At 46.7% G+C, this 14,685-nt stretch overlaps 1 protein-coding gene across 1 annotated transcript; it reads right to left on the minus strand.

Moving 5' to 3' along the window:
- Positions 1-304: 304 nt before the first annotated feature.
- Rgr (retinal G protein coupled receptor) lies at positions 305-13,444 on the minus strand. The gene is given in 8 exon segments (XM_017798831.1): positions 305-427; positions 846-959; positions 3,762-3,846; positions 3,848-3,876; positions 5,708-5,862; positions 10,028-10,149; positions 11,042-11,198; positions 13,366-13,444. Coding segments are annotated over 8 exon segments (864 nt in total).
- Between the last annotated feature and the right edge of the window lie 1,241 nt (positions 13,445-14,685).

Here is a 14,685-nt window from a genome sequence, read left to right on the forward strand (position 1 = left end):
CTCTGTGAACATTTTATGGGCTTGATGAGTTATCTTGTTCAACAACACAGCATCACTGTAAGTCCATAGTGATATCTTTAGGATTCAGGTAGCATAGGTTAGAGACAGTGTCTATCCCAAGGTCTCTTAGATCCAGCCTAAGGTCAGACTCAATAGGGCCATTGGGACTGGTGGATGAGGGCATGGGGCTTGGCTTCTGGGGCTGCTGGACAGGATGCTGGAGTATCTTCGTGGCCTGGGGCTTATCCCAGGGTGGCAGAAGTGGGCCTGGGTATGATCAACCCCTTGAGGGTTCTTACTGGGCTCAGTTCTGCTTGCTTCTCTGTGGTGATAGGCACTGCCAGATTCCTCGGTAGACCATCCCATTGTGCAGAGCATAGTTAATGGCATTGATCGTGGGCACTGTTTTGGCAATGAGGGCTGGCACCTGTTGTGGTAGAAAAGTTGACAAAAGATGTTTTGAAACCTCTGCTTCTCTCACTTCATGCCTCTATGTGCCCCCAAATGCCAATTATTTGTCCTTGGCTTGATTCTGCAGCCTCTGAGCCTTTCCAGGTGGACTGTACCTGGTTTGTAGAGTACCATAGAACAGCCCCTCCCAGCCCTGGCCAAACACACCTGCTCCCCACCTGGGTACCAAGTTCAGTCCCTGATCTCAGATTTTACTTTATGGCTGGCTGTTCCTATCATCCCAGTGGGACCCAGAGGATGAAGGGTCAGACAAACAAATGTTCTGTGCCTTATGAATATTAAGAGAATGTGAACAAAAAGTCAGAGGGAGAGATGCAGTGAGGCAGGGAGATGTGAAGATGGAAGGATTCTTTGGGCTTTGGAAGAGTCTGTACCATTTGCATTTTGGGAGAGATGGAGTTCACATCTGTGATGGCTGCATATAGGTACAGGAGGGCATAGGGACCCCAGCCCAGCAGCAGCATCTGGCCTGGCAGAGTGGTGTTCACCTAGGGAAAAATGATTACAGGAAGTATCAGTTCATTCCAGGTGGCCACAACCATGCAGAAGTAGGAGGCATAGGGACCCCAGCCCAGCAGCAGCATCTGGCCTGGCAGAGTGATGTTCACCTAGGGAAAAACCATTACAGGAAGTATCAGTTCATTCCAGGTGGCCACAACCATGCAGAAGTAGGGTACCAGTACAGAGCAGGCTTTGTTTAGGAAGACCAGTAGAGAGCAGAGGACATCAGCACCAGATAGGTTCTTTGCTTTGAAAGGCTGTGTGACTTTAAGCCTGAGCCTGTTATTTAAGGTTACTTTACCTTGTCTGTAAAATAGTCTGATATTCCTGAGTTGCCTGGAGGCAGGGACTAGGGTGGGGTAGGGTGGATAATGAGCGTCCTTCTACTCTCTGCTCTTCCAGAAAAATTCTGGGCTCTGTGACTCTGGGCACAAAGTTCCCCAGGCTGAACTGTGCCTAGGCCATGAGCTCAGTCTGTCATCCTTCTACTCTCTGCTCTTCCAGAAAAATTCTGGGCTCTGTGACTCTCGGCACAAAGTTCCCCAGGCTGAACTGTGCCTAGGCCATGAGCTCAGTCTGTCTGGACTGAGAGGTTTTTATGCATAAGGTACAATCAGGGAGTGGACTAGCAGGGAAGGTGAGCTATGCTAAAGCCTCACCAGGAGTCACAAGAAGGCTTACAATGCAAGATCTAATCTCAGGATGCGTTTGCAGTGGTCTTGTTCCCTACATACCCTCACACACTAAGATTTTGATGACGAACATCTCATTGACATGTCTCTCTTTAACAAAGCATGTTTAATTGAGGGCATAGTTCTTCAATGTTGGATTTTTAATATATGTTGAACAATGGTACTGGTGAGATAGGTCAGTGGGTCAGGTGCCTGCTGTGTACTCATGAAGATCTGAATTCATATCACCAGCACTTGCTTGAAAAGCTGGGTATAATGACACATGCCTGTCATCCCCAGCACTGGAAGGTAGACACAGGAGGATCTCCGAGGCTCATTGATCAGTTTAGCCAATCAGTGATGCCAAGGTTCAGTGAGAGACACCATCTCAAGAACTAAGATAGAGGGGCTAGAAAGATGGTTCAGTGGTTAAGAGCCGTGGCTGCTCTTCCAGAGGACCTGGGTTCAGTTCCCAGCACCCACATGGTGGCTAATAACGATCTGTAACTCCAGTTCCAGGGGCCCTGATGCCGTCTTCTGGCCTCTGCTGGCACTGCATGCATGTGGTGCACTTACATACATGCAGGTAAAACATTAATACACTTTTAAAATAAACAATTTTTTAAAAGTTGGAGAGTGATAGAGGATGGCTCTAGATATCAACTTCTGGTCTCCATGGGTGCATGCACACGTGTACACACATGCATATGCCATGCACACACAAATAGCAAACCAGAATACAATTTTTTTCTTTTGAATAGTCCCCTTCTGGAGCAAAAAGATACCTAACACTGATGGAAGGCCTGCCATGGAGAAGCTGAGGCCAGAAGGGAAACTGGCATCTCAGTGGTAGAGAGTGTCCTCTCCAAAAGCCGTTCAGCTTAGCTCAGATCTCTGTCCCCAAGAATGGCTCAACAGTAATGGGAGAGATGAGAGAATCAGGGTGGTAGCCTTTCTCCCTGGCTGACGGAACCTCCAACAAATCTGCAGACTTTTCACGTGCAGACAAAAATTGAAGTGAGTGAAGGCTGGTGAGATGACTCAGTTGGTAAATGAGCTTGCCGCCAAACGATGCTCTGAGTTTGATCCCCGAGACCCACATGGTAGAAGGAGAGAACTGACTCCCACAAGTTGTCCTCTGGCCTCCTCATACATGGCACGTCATGCACATATATGCCTCCCGATAAATGTAATTAAAAATTGTTTTAAATTGAGGTGAACAATGTGGAGGACAGTCTGGCGGAGTGTGATATTCTTGCCTACAAGCTAGGAGCCAGAATTCTCAACCCAGTGTAGCCCTTAACTTTTATCTGGGTCTCCAGCTAATATTGATTTATAACATCCTTTTCTAATTCATAGGAAAAAAATGAAACAGTAGAGTAAAAGCCTTAATAAAAAGGATATTTCTTTTATGTACCATAATTGAGCACTTGGGTTGAAGCGTCCCATACCTGGGTTTGGCTCCATCTCTGCTTTTACCAGTGTATGGATTTTGGTATGTTCCCTGTCAGTAACACAGGAATAATAAAGCTTCCTTTCCTCAGAGTGTTCACAAAGATGAAATGAAAACATATATAAAATAATACTAATATCTGCTTTTATAAAAAATAAGCTTTGCTGCTCGTTATGACCTACTTGCTAATTGTCCATGTAGCAGAGTGAAATGGACACTGTGGCAAGGAAATTTTAAAGCAGAAATTCAGAAGTGACCAGGAGGTCTTATTTTAAAGCATTGTTTTTCTTAGACAAATGTGCTTGTAGGTGTGATTTTATGTTGAGGGCAATAGTCTGTGACTGTGGTTAAATTAAACATCTCAAAGCAATTTAAATAGTAGCATTTGAAGGGCCTGTAATTTCGTGCCGTTTCGAATCCCTGGGAAGGATGGGGTGTAACAGCATGGGTGCTGTGCTGTGGGTGGCTCTGAGGGTTGTAGGGTCTGGGTAAATCTGATTTGGAGATTTGAGCCCTAACATCCCATGCTGTATGCAAGATGAATTTTCTCCTAATTATTGCAAGCACAGAAAAAAAACCTGATTGACACCTGCTATGTCATGCGTACTTCCAGAGTCTCTGAGAGGGTCAAGAGATTTCTGCTGTTCTAGAAACTGGTTCCTTACCTGGAGATGACCACTCCTTCCACATTTCTGCTCCATGAGCCGATATGAAGTGAGTGTGATGAACAGGGGTACGAGAAAGTTGAAAAGCCGCGGTGAAGAGGAAGCTGAGGAAGCCATGGCGTAGAGGAACAGGGGTCAGCTCCCAAGAATGACCAGCCACCCAGGTCCACCAGACTCGGTGCTTGACAGTGAGAGTTGGGGAACCAGCCCCAGCAGACAAGCACTCAGAGTATGACTGCTCCAGCTCCCAGCTGGACTCCCCTCAGCAGTCATGGAAGCACAAGGTTTTCCTGAAGCTTGCCACTGGGAGTCAGGAGCTGAGATGATGAAGGGCCTTCTTTAAGTTCCTGTGTTCAGCCTTGCTGTCTTGTTTATTTCCCAATCATGGAGAATGGGATGCTTCAGTTTGGGAAATATGTTCACTACATCCTGGAGGTATCAGTGGACCAAGAGGAAAGAATGTTCAAGGAAATCTCTAGGCACAAGGATTTGAAAGGAATTTATGGATGACAAAGACTAGATACTGCATCATTTAATGAATCTTTGAAGGATGGGGGATGGGGAGATGGCTCAGCAGTTAAGAGCACTGGCTGTTCTTGCAGAGGACCTGGGTTCAGGTCCCTGTGCCCATACAGTGGTTAACAACCATTCTTGTTCATAACTCCAGTTCCAGGGGATCTGACTCCCTCTTCTGACCTCTGTGGGCACTGAACCACATGCGTGCACTTACAGACATGCAGGCAATACACCCATACACATAAAATAAAGATAATAAAATATATAAAAAGAAGACGCTATTGAAGGGGCTAAGTTTGGTGGCTCATACCTCAGAAGTCAAAGCAGGAGCATTACCCCAAGTTCAAGGCCAGCCTGGACTATATGGTGAGTTGTAGGCCAGCCTGCCTACAATGTTAGAATCTGTCTCTAAAAACAACCGCCATCACCATCAAAAATAAAACAAAACAAAATCATTAAAAAGGCCACAGAAGAAACTAGGGTCTCAGTCCAGGTCATGAGGCGGTAGCAGGACTGACCAGGAGCCTGTAGGTGGCAGGAGTCACCAGGAAGCAGATGGCAGAGCCCCACTTCATGAAGGGAAGACTATCCAGAGGACATGTTGGAGTTGTCCACTAAGGAGAGGTAGGAGGAAAGGCTTCCAGAAGGACAGGACCCTTGTTGGGGAGAGTTCTGCAGGACGTTGGGACAAGATTCTGCCTCTCAGGTTGACTTTACCTGGAAAACCTATTAGCAGGGGCAGGTGTTTCAGGAGTCAGTGTTGTCTCTAAAACGTCAGTGCAATATGGCTCTGCTGGAAACAAGAGGCAAGAGGGAGCTAGAAGCCATGTAACCAGCCCCCAGGGTGATCCATGAAGGATTTCCTAAGCTTTGTTCTCCCCAGAGCCAGGGGCGGTACTAGAACACAGGCTCCCTGGCTGTGAAGACTGTCACACATTCAGACAATGTCTTGCTAGGGATTGGCCCACAGTAGATTCTCAGAATGCCTAGAACTGAGCTCCATGCTAGGTGGTCCCTACCAATGCAAAGCACTTACATGTTTTGAATCTGTTGATCTAAGGGCATGGATCTATTCCAAAGTCAGTGAAGTCAGGGTCCAGATAGCTCTCTGTGCTCAAGAGGGTGAAAGGGTGGGGCAGCTCCATGATTGTTATGAAGGCTACAGGCCAACAACCCACTGTGTGATGCTCCTTTGGATACCTAAAGCTGGGTTTCAATTTCTATAACATTCACTCCATTTGCCAAGTCTCCACAATGGGTCTTCCCCAGTCCCAGTGCCAGTCTGCGAGGATTTCATGATTAAGGAACTGAGATTGCCAGCAAATGTGGACAGCACTTTGGTTGAGTTTTCAGTTGGGACAGCCTTGTCACAAAGGCTTAAAGCCAAGATTCCTATGGAAGGGAGCTTCAAAGCTGCAATTCCCACCTCACCTGTCACCCTTAGAGTAGTCCAGGGTACAGCATGTCCCCAGGGGCTCATAGTCATAATGGCCCCAGCCCATCAGGGGCAGAGCTGCCCAGAAGACAGATGACAGCCACACAAACAGTACCAGGGGAACAGCTGTGTTCCATGCCAGTTGGCTACCTGCATGGGATAGAAGAAGAATAGATTTTGAGGAAACAGCTTGACCACATGAAAAAGAATAGACTTCTGGTTTCACAGTGTCCCTAAAACCCAGCTCTGATTCTTAAGAGTGTGGTGCCTCAGGCAAGTCAGGGGGTATCTCTGTACCTCAGTTTTCTTCCCCATAATGGGCATAAAAGCTCTCTGCCTCTCAAGGACTGTTGGATGAACAAAGGAGATCATGGGTGGTGAAGATATCCTTCCACATCTGATATACCATCTTCAGAGAACAGAAAGGAGGAGGAAGAGGGTGACCCCCAAAGTCAAGGTTAAGGTTGAGACATGGGCAGTGACTCAAGTCAGGGGAGGTGAGGGAAGGAGGGAGGCACTTGTTTGGAAGCAGGATGTATGCTTGAAGGATATTCTTTAAGAACTCAGGGACTAGGGTTCTATCTCAGTGCCATTGGCAGAAACCAGGTACTGGCAGCATCTTAGGTGTGATCCAGCCCCACTGACTCGTGCTATTCCCTCTGCCCAGGCCTCTGTCTGCTATGGCCACATTTAACCTTTCATTCTCTTCTGGGACCTGGCTTCAGAGCACCTGTCACAGGTGTCCTCATCTGTCTGTGGTTTATTTGTTGATCTCCTTTGTACATTGGACAGGATGGGCTTGCATCAGCAGAGAAGAGCAGGTCTACCACCTCCCTCACCCCATACTCAGCTTCTAAGGATGTGGCCTCAGATAGATTTTCTTGGACACGTTTCCCTGCTATAGACAGAAGGTTTGTATCCCCAAATTCAGATGCTGAGGCCCTAATCCCTAAATGATGACAGTTGAAGGTAGGCCTTTGAGAGATAATTAATCATGAAGAGGGAGCCCCTGGTGAGATTAGTGCTCCTTTAGTGTGGACTTTCCCAGGCTGCATTGTGGTCCACAGCCCTCACAGCCCTATTGTAAGGAACATGAGGGATACCATCTTGTTCTCCTCCACATGAAGATGCAACTCAGTGACCATCTACAAAGGCAGAAGAGTGAACATACGAACCAGAACATGATGGCACTCTAATCTCAAACTTGTGAGAAATAAACTTCTGCTGTTTAAGCTGCCTGCTCTTTGATGTTTTGTTATAGTAACCCAGGCCACTAAGACACCCCAACTGTGGGCACAGTAACTAATATCCACCTTGGCCCATGGGTGGCAACAGCCTTTGTTATTATTTATTTGTTTGTTCTTAAAATTATTTTTTATTAATTTTTATATTGAAATTTTGTGAATTTCATATGATATATTTGATAGTCCCTCTCTCTCAAAGCTCTGTTCCTTTGAGATATATATAGAGAGAGAGAGAGAGAGAGAGAGAGAGAGAGAGAGGCCAAGAGACACATCTGTGTTCATCCACTGGAACCTCGTCAACCTACTAATAGTCTTACCCTTAAATGAGACTGACTCTCTCCTTCCTGGCAGCCATCATTTGCCAATAGTTCCTCAGGTAGGGCTGGGGCTTCTTACAAAACTTCCCTATGGTTATGCTGGGATTTTTTCTGGCTTGAGCTTATGTGGGACTTGTTCATGCTGTCACCATTGGCAACAGCCTTTTTGCATGAAAAATTTAACTAAGATAGAATACCCACAACCACCCAGTAACTTAAGGAGCAGATGAGCCCAGCCCTCCTCCTCCCTGTACCCTGTCATCCTGTGTTTTTGCTGCTCCAGGGCAGAAAGGGTTTGCTATGAGGACCTGGACTTGGTGTTAAGTCAGAGTTAACTGCCGAAACAGCAACTATTGGAAAAGATGGTCGCCAGGGTGTGTGTGTGTGTGTGTGTGTGTGTGTGTGTGTGTACACATGTGCATGCCACACATACCTGTGATAGTCCAGGGGAGTTTTGGTGCAGTGACTGGGATAGAAACAGTAAGAGAGGTGCCCCAAGGCCATGTTGGCAGAAGAGGCTAACCTCTCAGAATAAGAACTAAGGTAAAAATTTGCCTACAGAGAGGCTTGTGAAAGGAGAGGCCTGTGAGGGCCCATGACCTGGCTGTTGTGCATGTATTTGTGGTCAGGGCAGATCTGCAGAGTCTAATAGAGCCATGTCTAGGAGGAGTTAGGATGTGGGGGCCAGGTATGCCACAGCAACATTCATGTTGGAAAAATCCATAGCACAAGACTTAGGGTTCATTTAACAAGGGGAATAATGACCTCTTGGATATCTGGCCATACTCAATCCCAGCCCTGACTCTACTTTCTATTCAACACAGGGCAAGTTGCTTACCTTGTTGTGCCTCAGTTTCTAAGGCTGCAAACTGGAGGTTTGCTGGGTAGGTTGGTGGAGACATGGTTCCTCACAGCATGTTTATGTGACTCTCTCTGGTATTTTAATGTGTATTAAAACTGCAAGGATTGGGGCTGGAGAGAAGACTCAGTTCCAGGGGATTTGATGCCCTGTTCTGGGCTCCACAGGCTTTGCATGCACATGGTGCATTTACATACATGCAGGCAAAACATTTATATACATAAATAAAATGAAATAAATAAAAATTTAAAAATAAAATTGTAAGAACAGTAAATCCATGATTTTGCAGATATCATTTAGACTAAGACTAAACTAGTTTTGTGGGATTTGTTTATTTGTTTTTAGAGGTAGAGTTTCATGTTTCTTAAGCTGGTCTTGAATTCACTAAGTAGCTGAGGATGACCTTGAGCTCCTGATCCTCCTACCTCTCTCTCCCAAGTGCTGATATTATACATATGTGCTACCACATAAGGTTTAAGTGATACTGGAGGCAGTTTTGTGGGATTTGTTTATTTGTTTTTAGAGATAGAGTTTCATGTTTCTTAGGCTGGTCTTGAATTCACTAGGTAGCTGAGGATGACCTTGAGCTCCTGACCCTCCTACCTCTCTCTCCCAAGTACTGATATTATACATATGTGCTACCACATAAGGTTTAAGTGATACTGGAGGCTGAACTTAAAAGGCTTAAAAGGTGGATGCTAACTAAGCACTCTACCAACCAAGCTACATCCCCCAGTCCTTAGATTTTTTTTTCCAGAACTGAAGATGGAACCCAGAGCCTTGAGATTGTTAGGCAACTGCTCTACCACTGAGCTAAATCTCCAATCCCTCTAAATTAGGTTTAAAAAACATTTTATTTAATATTTTTTATGTGTATGCATGTATTGCCTGCATATACATGAGTGCACTCGAGTCATACATTGCCTGCAGAGATCAGAAGAGGATGTCAGATCCCCTGGAACGAGAGTTATGGACAGTTGTTAGGTGCCATGTGGGTGCTGGGATTTGAAGCCAGGTCTTCTGCAAGAACAGCCCCTAAATTAGATTTTTAAGAGAACTGTAATCCCCAGCACTTGGGAAATGGATGCAGGATGATCAGGAGTTCAAAATCATCCCGACTATATGGAGTTTGAGGCCAGCCTGGGTTACACGAGACCTTGTCACCAAACAAAGTAAAACAGAACCCAGAAAACTTAAACACAGTTTAAAAAGTTTAAAGTAATTCATTTGTTGGAAAAATTAACAAACGGGATGGGGATGTAGCTCATTTCGTTGAGTGCTTACCTAGCATACAAAAAGCACTGGGTTTGAGCCCCTACACTGCAAATATCAGGCATGGTAGTTTACACCTGTAATCCTAGCATACACGGGGAGTTTGAAGCCAGTCTGGGATACATGAGACCCTGCCTCAAAACAAAACCAAACAAACAAAATAACAAGCAATCACAGGGCAGGTAGCACACTGATATGGGGACACACACACACACACACACACACACACACACACTCCTCTTTCCTCTGATCCTCAACTGTGCCCTATAGCCAGGGCATTTTCTATATCCATGATCTCATTTGATTTTCAAAAACAAATCTCTGAGGTTGAATTTTAAAATCATTTTTCAGAGGAGAAAATGGAAGTTCAGAGAGGAATCCTGATACAAGGTTGAAACAATGGCAGAGGCAGCCTTTCCAACATGCATCTCCAGGTAGGCTCCCTGCATGCATGCTTGCCCACCCTCTCTTTTACTGAAATGAATGCCCAGCGCTACACACATGTACCCTGCCACCTATCCACACTCCCCTCTGGAAAACACGGAACTGAACTGAATCCTGACCACCCCATCCAGATCTCTTATCCCTTGGGTGTCCCTACAGTCAGGGCTCCAGGGACATACGTGTGCAGTAGTGGTGGTAGCGCCCCCATGCGATAGCTGCGGTGCCACAGATGCTGGCCAATGCTGTTGCAAAGCCCTGGAAACCATGAGCCTGGCAGCCCTCTGAGCCATATGGCCAGCGCCTGTGGGAGACATTGGGCGGGGCATAGTGATTCCTCCTTTCATCCCTCCCTGCTCCCACACCTGCCCAGTAAACCTGAATGGTTCCTGGATGTTAGCCCCACTCCTACAAGGAGACCTTATTATCTGAGTTTTCTCATGATGCAGACCCTGCAGACTCAGTGACTTTCTCAACACCACCAGGCTAAAGGGTCTTTTTGGATGATCATATGTCTCCAACACAGGAGGGCTTACTTAGGCAGGAAAGCTGAGGCCAAGAGAAGAAAAATACTGAGCACAATAGACAAGGCAAAGCCAGAGGACAGACCCCAAGCCTCCCAATCCTCAGCTGCATGGGCCAAGCAAGAACCTGTTCAATATGAGAGGAAGAATCCTAACTGATTCAGACCCCAAAGAGATTGCTCCTGGTGTGTGTGTGTGGCCGGGGGTGAGGGCACACATATGGACGTACTAGACTCCTGTCAAAATTCTCTCTGCTTTCACAAAACTTATCTCGTGCTTACTAAACATATCAGTTCAACTTATTTACAAATAACTAAATCAATGCTTCCAATCACTCATATGAAGTAGGTCATAATATTCATTTTACAGGAACATCCTAGAACCATAAATGATGGAGCAAGGATTCAAGGCTAGACCACCTGAGTAGAGGGCTCATGCTCTGAACCCTTCTATCTTACCATATCATTGGTCAGGTCTGAGAGACCCCTGTGCTACAGAAATTGGCTGTGTTTTTTCGGCAATAATCAGGAACTTGAGTAGAGCTTAGTTCAGCTTGTCTACTCTTGACCCTTTGGGACAGTTTTCTGTAGTTAGACTCTGTTCTGCCTGCCCACAGCTCAAGGAAGCCCCAGGCAAGGCCCCAGGACCCGGGGAAAGAAAAGGGGTTGATACCGGAAGAGGCTGGATATGGCTGCAATGAGGGCATTCAGGCTGATCCCACTGTCCGCCAGGGCCAAGCTCAGCACCAGCAGGTGGATGGGAGTTCGCAGCTCTGGGGTCTTGCAGAAAGAGAAGATGGTCAAGCCATTGAGGCTGAGGCCAGCGAGAGCTAAAAAGAAGGGTGAGACCCGGTATGGAGGCTGGCAAGGCCCATGTGGGAGTTCCGTTTCTAGCACCCAGCTGGTGGCTAACAACCATCTGTGACATATAAAAATTTAAAAAGAAAGCAGAGTCTGGGGTGGCTGAAGCTTGAGTAACTTCCTGGGTTCCTGTTCAGCAACCTTTCAGTGCAGCTTTTCAAATGCTACTTAGGTGGGATGACCCTCAGGTACTGAAAGTTGTGATTCACCCTGCCATCTACCTACTGACAGACTAACAAGAAGCTCATGTGACAGTCACAGTAACTGACAGGTGCTGAGTGAGCAGGTGCCAGGCAGCCTCACAAGCAATTTGCATGGATCCTCTTTTTCAAACTTCTCCCCATGTAACACCAAGAAGACTCAGATGCTAGGTAACATGCCTTAAGTGCACACTTAGGAAGTGGTAGAGCTAGGGATATCATTCAGGTCTTTCAGATTTCAAAATGCCTTCTCCAAGGGCTCTGGGGGCAATGTCAGGGAGAGGCTTGCAGAAGAGGAACCAACATAGAGCCTGGAGTGACCCAGGGTACCAGGCAGTGGGGTGAACCAAAAGGAGGTACTCTCCGGCAGCAGAAAGTCCTGACCTTGAATTTCAGCTTGGTTACTCTTCTAGTTACTTTCTATGGCTGTGATAGAAGCACTGACGAAGCCAACGTGGGGAAGAAAGAGTTTATTTTATCTTACATCTCCCAGGTCACAATTCATCACCGAGGGAAGTGAGGGCAGGAACCTGGAGGCAGGAGCTGAAGCACAGACCATGGAGGAGCACCGCTTACTGGATTGCTCCTCTGGCCTGTTCCCAGGGGTAGCACCCCTCACATTGTGCTGAGCCCTCCCACATCACTCAACAATCAAGAAAATGGCTCATAGACATGCTACAGGCGAATCCAATAGAGACAATTCCTTCCTTCCCTCTTCCCAGATGTGTCAAGTTAACAGCAGATGCTATCCAGCATAGTTGCTCAGCTTCCTTTATCAAAACTGAAGAGCAGTGTCTAGGCCTGATGGTACAGGCTTGCAATCACAGATACTCACAAAGCTGAGGCAGGAGGATTACAAAACCCTGCCTGAAAAGTAAAACATGAAAAAAAGGACAGGAAGTAAAGGACAGGTAGAGAATTTACCTAGTCTGCAGAAGTCCGGGGTTCCACTCCCCCCGCCCCCCGCCCCAGTTACAGTCTGTTCTCACTACCACAGGTGAGGCAAATGAGGGACAGGGAGACTCTTTCCTTTAAACTGTGAGAGCATTTACCTCGAAGTCAGTGCATAGAAGAAAATTCCAATTTTTTTTAGCATATGCAAAGACATAAAGTAAAATTTTACGGCATGTTCTAGCATGGAAGAGAAGCTAGACTGTAGGGTTCCCAGAAAAGGGGGGGTACACAATGGTGTCCAGGATTTCCATGTCCAGTCTCCTAGGCTGTTACTCCTTCTCTACTGTCAGTTCTCAAAAGGTGAGACAATGTGTTGATTACTCCTCTGGGTCTGCTTTGAACAGAGACTGCATCCTCCATCAGCCCAGCTCGAGGGTGGACACTATCTCTATCTCTGTACTCACTGAGTGTCTGGGGATTCTGGCTTGAAGCAAGTGTCTCATGGGCCCGGGTAGCTCTCGTGGGGAAAATGCCTTTGGCTATGGGAATAGACATGATGGAAGTTAACGGTAGACTTGAACAAAGGTTGAGGAGATCATGAACTTACATTCTTCAGGTATCTATTTAGGCCATGATTTTATACTAATGACCCCATTTAACCTCTACAGCCATCCATTTGGAATGCCTAGACTTTGAGAATCAAAGAGCTGAAATGACTTAACGCAAGTCATGTACAAAGCAGGTGGCAGAACTGCCTGACTCTAGAACTTTCTGGGGGCCTGGTCTTATATGAGATTCTTAGCAGGGCTGGTATCTCCTGTCCAAGTCTCTCCTTCCCTGACTCCTTCCTGGCTTCTTTCCCTTGGCTCCTAACTAGCATCCTGCATCCCACAAGAGCCTCTGTGAAAAGAATCCCTGGGTCCAGACAGAGGAGAGGCAGGAAAGATGACACAATACCCCATCTTCTGCCCCTCCTACAGTTGTGGCCTGGGTTCTAGGAACTGCTGGACCCCTGCTGCACCCGAGATCTTGCTTGGCTCACCTTCCACCAGCAGCACTGTCCCTACGGTCAGCACCTCCAGCTCCCCAAAGCTAGCAGGCAGGGCCCTCGATTCAGCCATCCTTGAACTCCTTCCCTGCCAGCCACTCAGTTCTTTTCTAGCTCCCTGAAGCCAGGCCTTTCCTTTATAAAGGCTCATCCCATGTGCTGGCACATGGAGATTATCAGGATAGACTCTGAACTCCTTTCTTTCTCACCCTTCTAAGTCTTCCTCTTGGCTCACACAAAAGGAATTCATTCAGCAGTTGGACAGTGCAGCCTTTGTGAATCTGGAATGAGCCCTGCCCCCTTCATGCAGTCCACTAGGCAGGATTAAGGTCCAGGAACCAAATGGTGTGTGGCTGAAGGCTAAATTGGGAAAGAGTTGCATAACCAAGGGAGGAGAGTAGAAGGAAGGATTTCAGCTTGGGCTGTCTCTGAGGATGTGATAGGATCCAGATCTGTGTGCAGTTGTTGACAAGGAGAGAGAGAGAGAGGAGAGAGGAGAGAGGAGAGAGAGAGAGAGAGAGAGAGAGAGAGAGAGAGAGAGAGAGAGAGACAGAGAGAGAGAGACAGAGAGAGACAGAGAGAGAGAGAGAGACCACAGACACATCTGCATGTGCTGGCAAGCACTAGGGAAAGGATGAGGTTTAGGAAGTCACCTGGTGTCATAGAAAGAACTTTGACTGGGACTAGAGCCTCATATTCTGGTTCTGAATCTGCTATTCATTATCTGTGTGCTTTCGACTGGAACCATTGGGTCCTTTGCAATTTTCTCCTTTGCAACATAGCACCTCTGATCAATTCCCTTTCCTGTTTAAGTGCTGGTTAGAATACATTGCAGATATAGACTTTAAGGCTTCACTTCCTGTCTCCCATAGAGCCTTTGAGCTGTGCAAGCATACAGTAGTTTCCAGGACACTGGCTTAGAACATATGGGCTATAGACTCCATTTAATTTTTTTTTTTTACTTTTTATTTTGTGTGTATTGCTTACATGTGTGTAAGTATACCCATGCCGTGCAATGCCCACAGAGGTCAGAAGAAGGCATCAGATTCCCCCAGAACTGGAGATACGGTAGCCACTGTGTGGATGCTGGGAATTGAACCTGGTCCTCTGCAAGAGCAGCCAGTGCTCTTAACCACTGAGCCATCTCTCCAGCCCCAGGCTATAGACTTCTTGAAAGTTCTTCATGACCCACTAAGAACTTTGGCTTCTATCCTACCCATGAGTTCTTGGTACAAGCTGTGCACTGGCTTGTGGTAAAGCCCACATGCCCTCCTGTGGTGACTTCTCTTGCCTTAGGTTGGGTGGTAAAGCCCA

Source organism: Nannospalax galili, unplaced genomic scaffold (assembly GCF_000622305.1).
Source record: "Nannospalax galili isolate Female #2095 unplaced genomic scaffold, S.galili_v1.0 scaffold57, whole genome shotgun sequence".
Lineage (NCBI taxonomy): Eukaryota > Metazoa > Chordata > Mammalia > Rodentia > Spalacidae > Nannospalax > Nannospalax galili.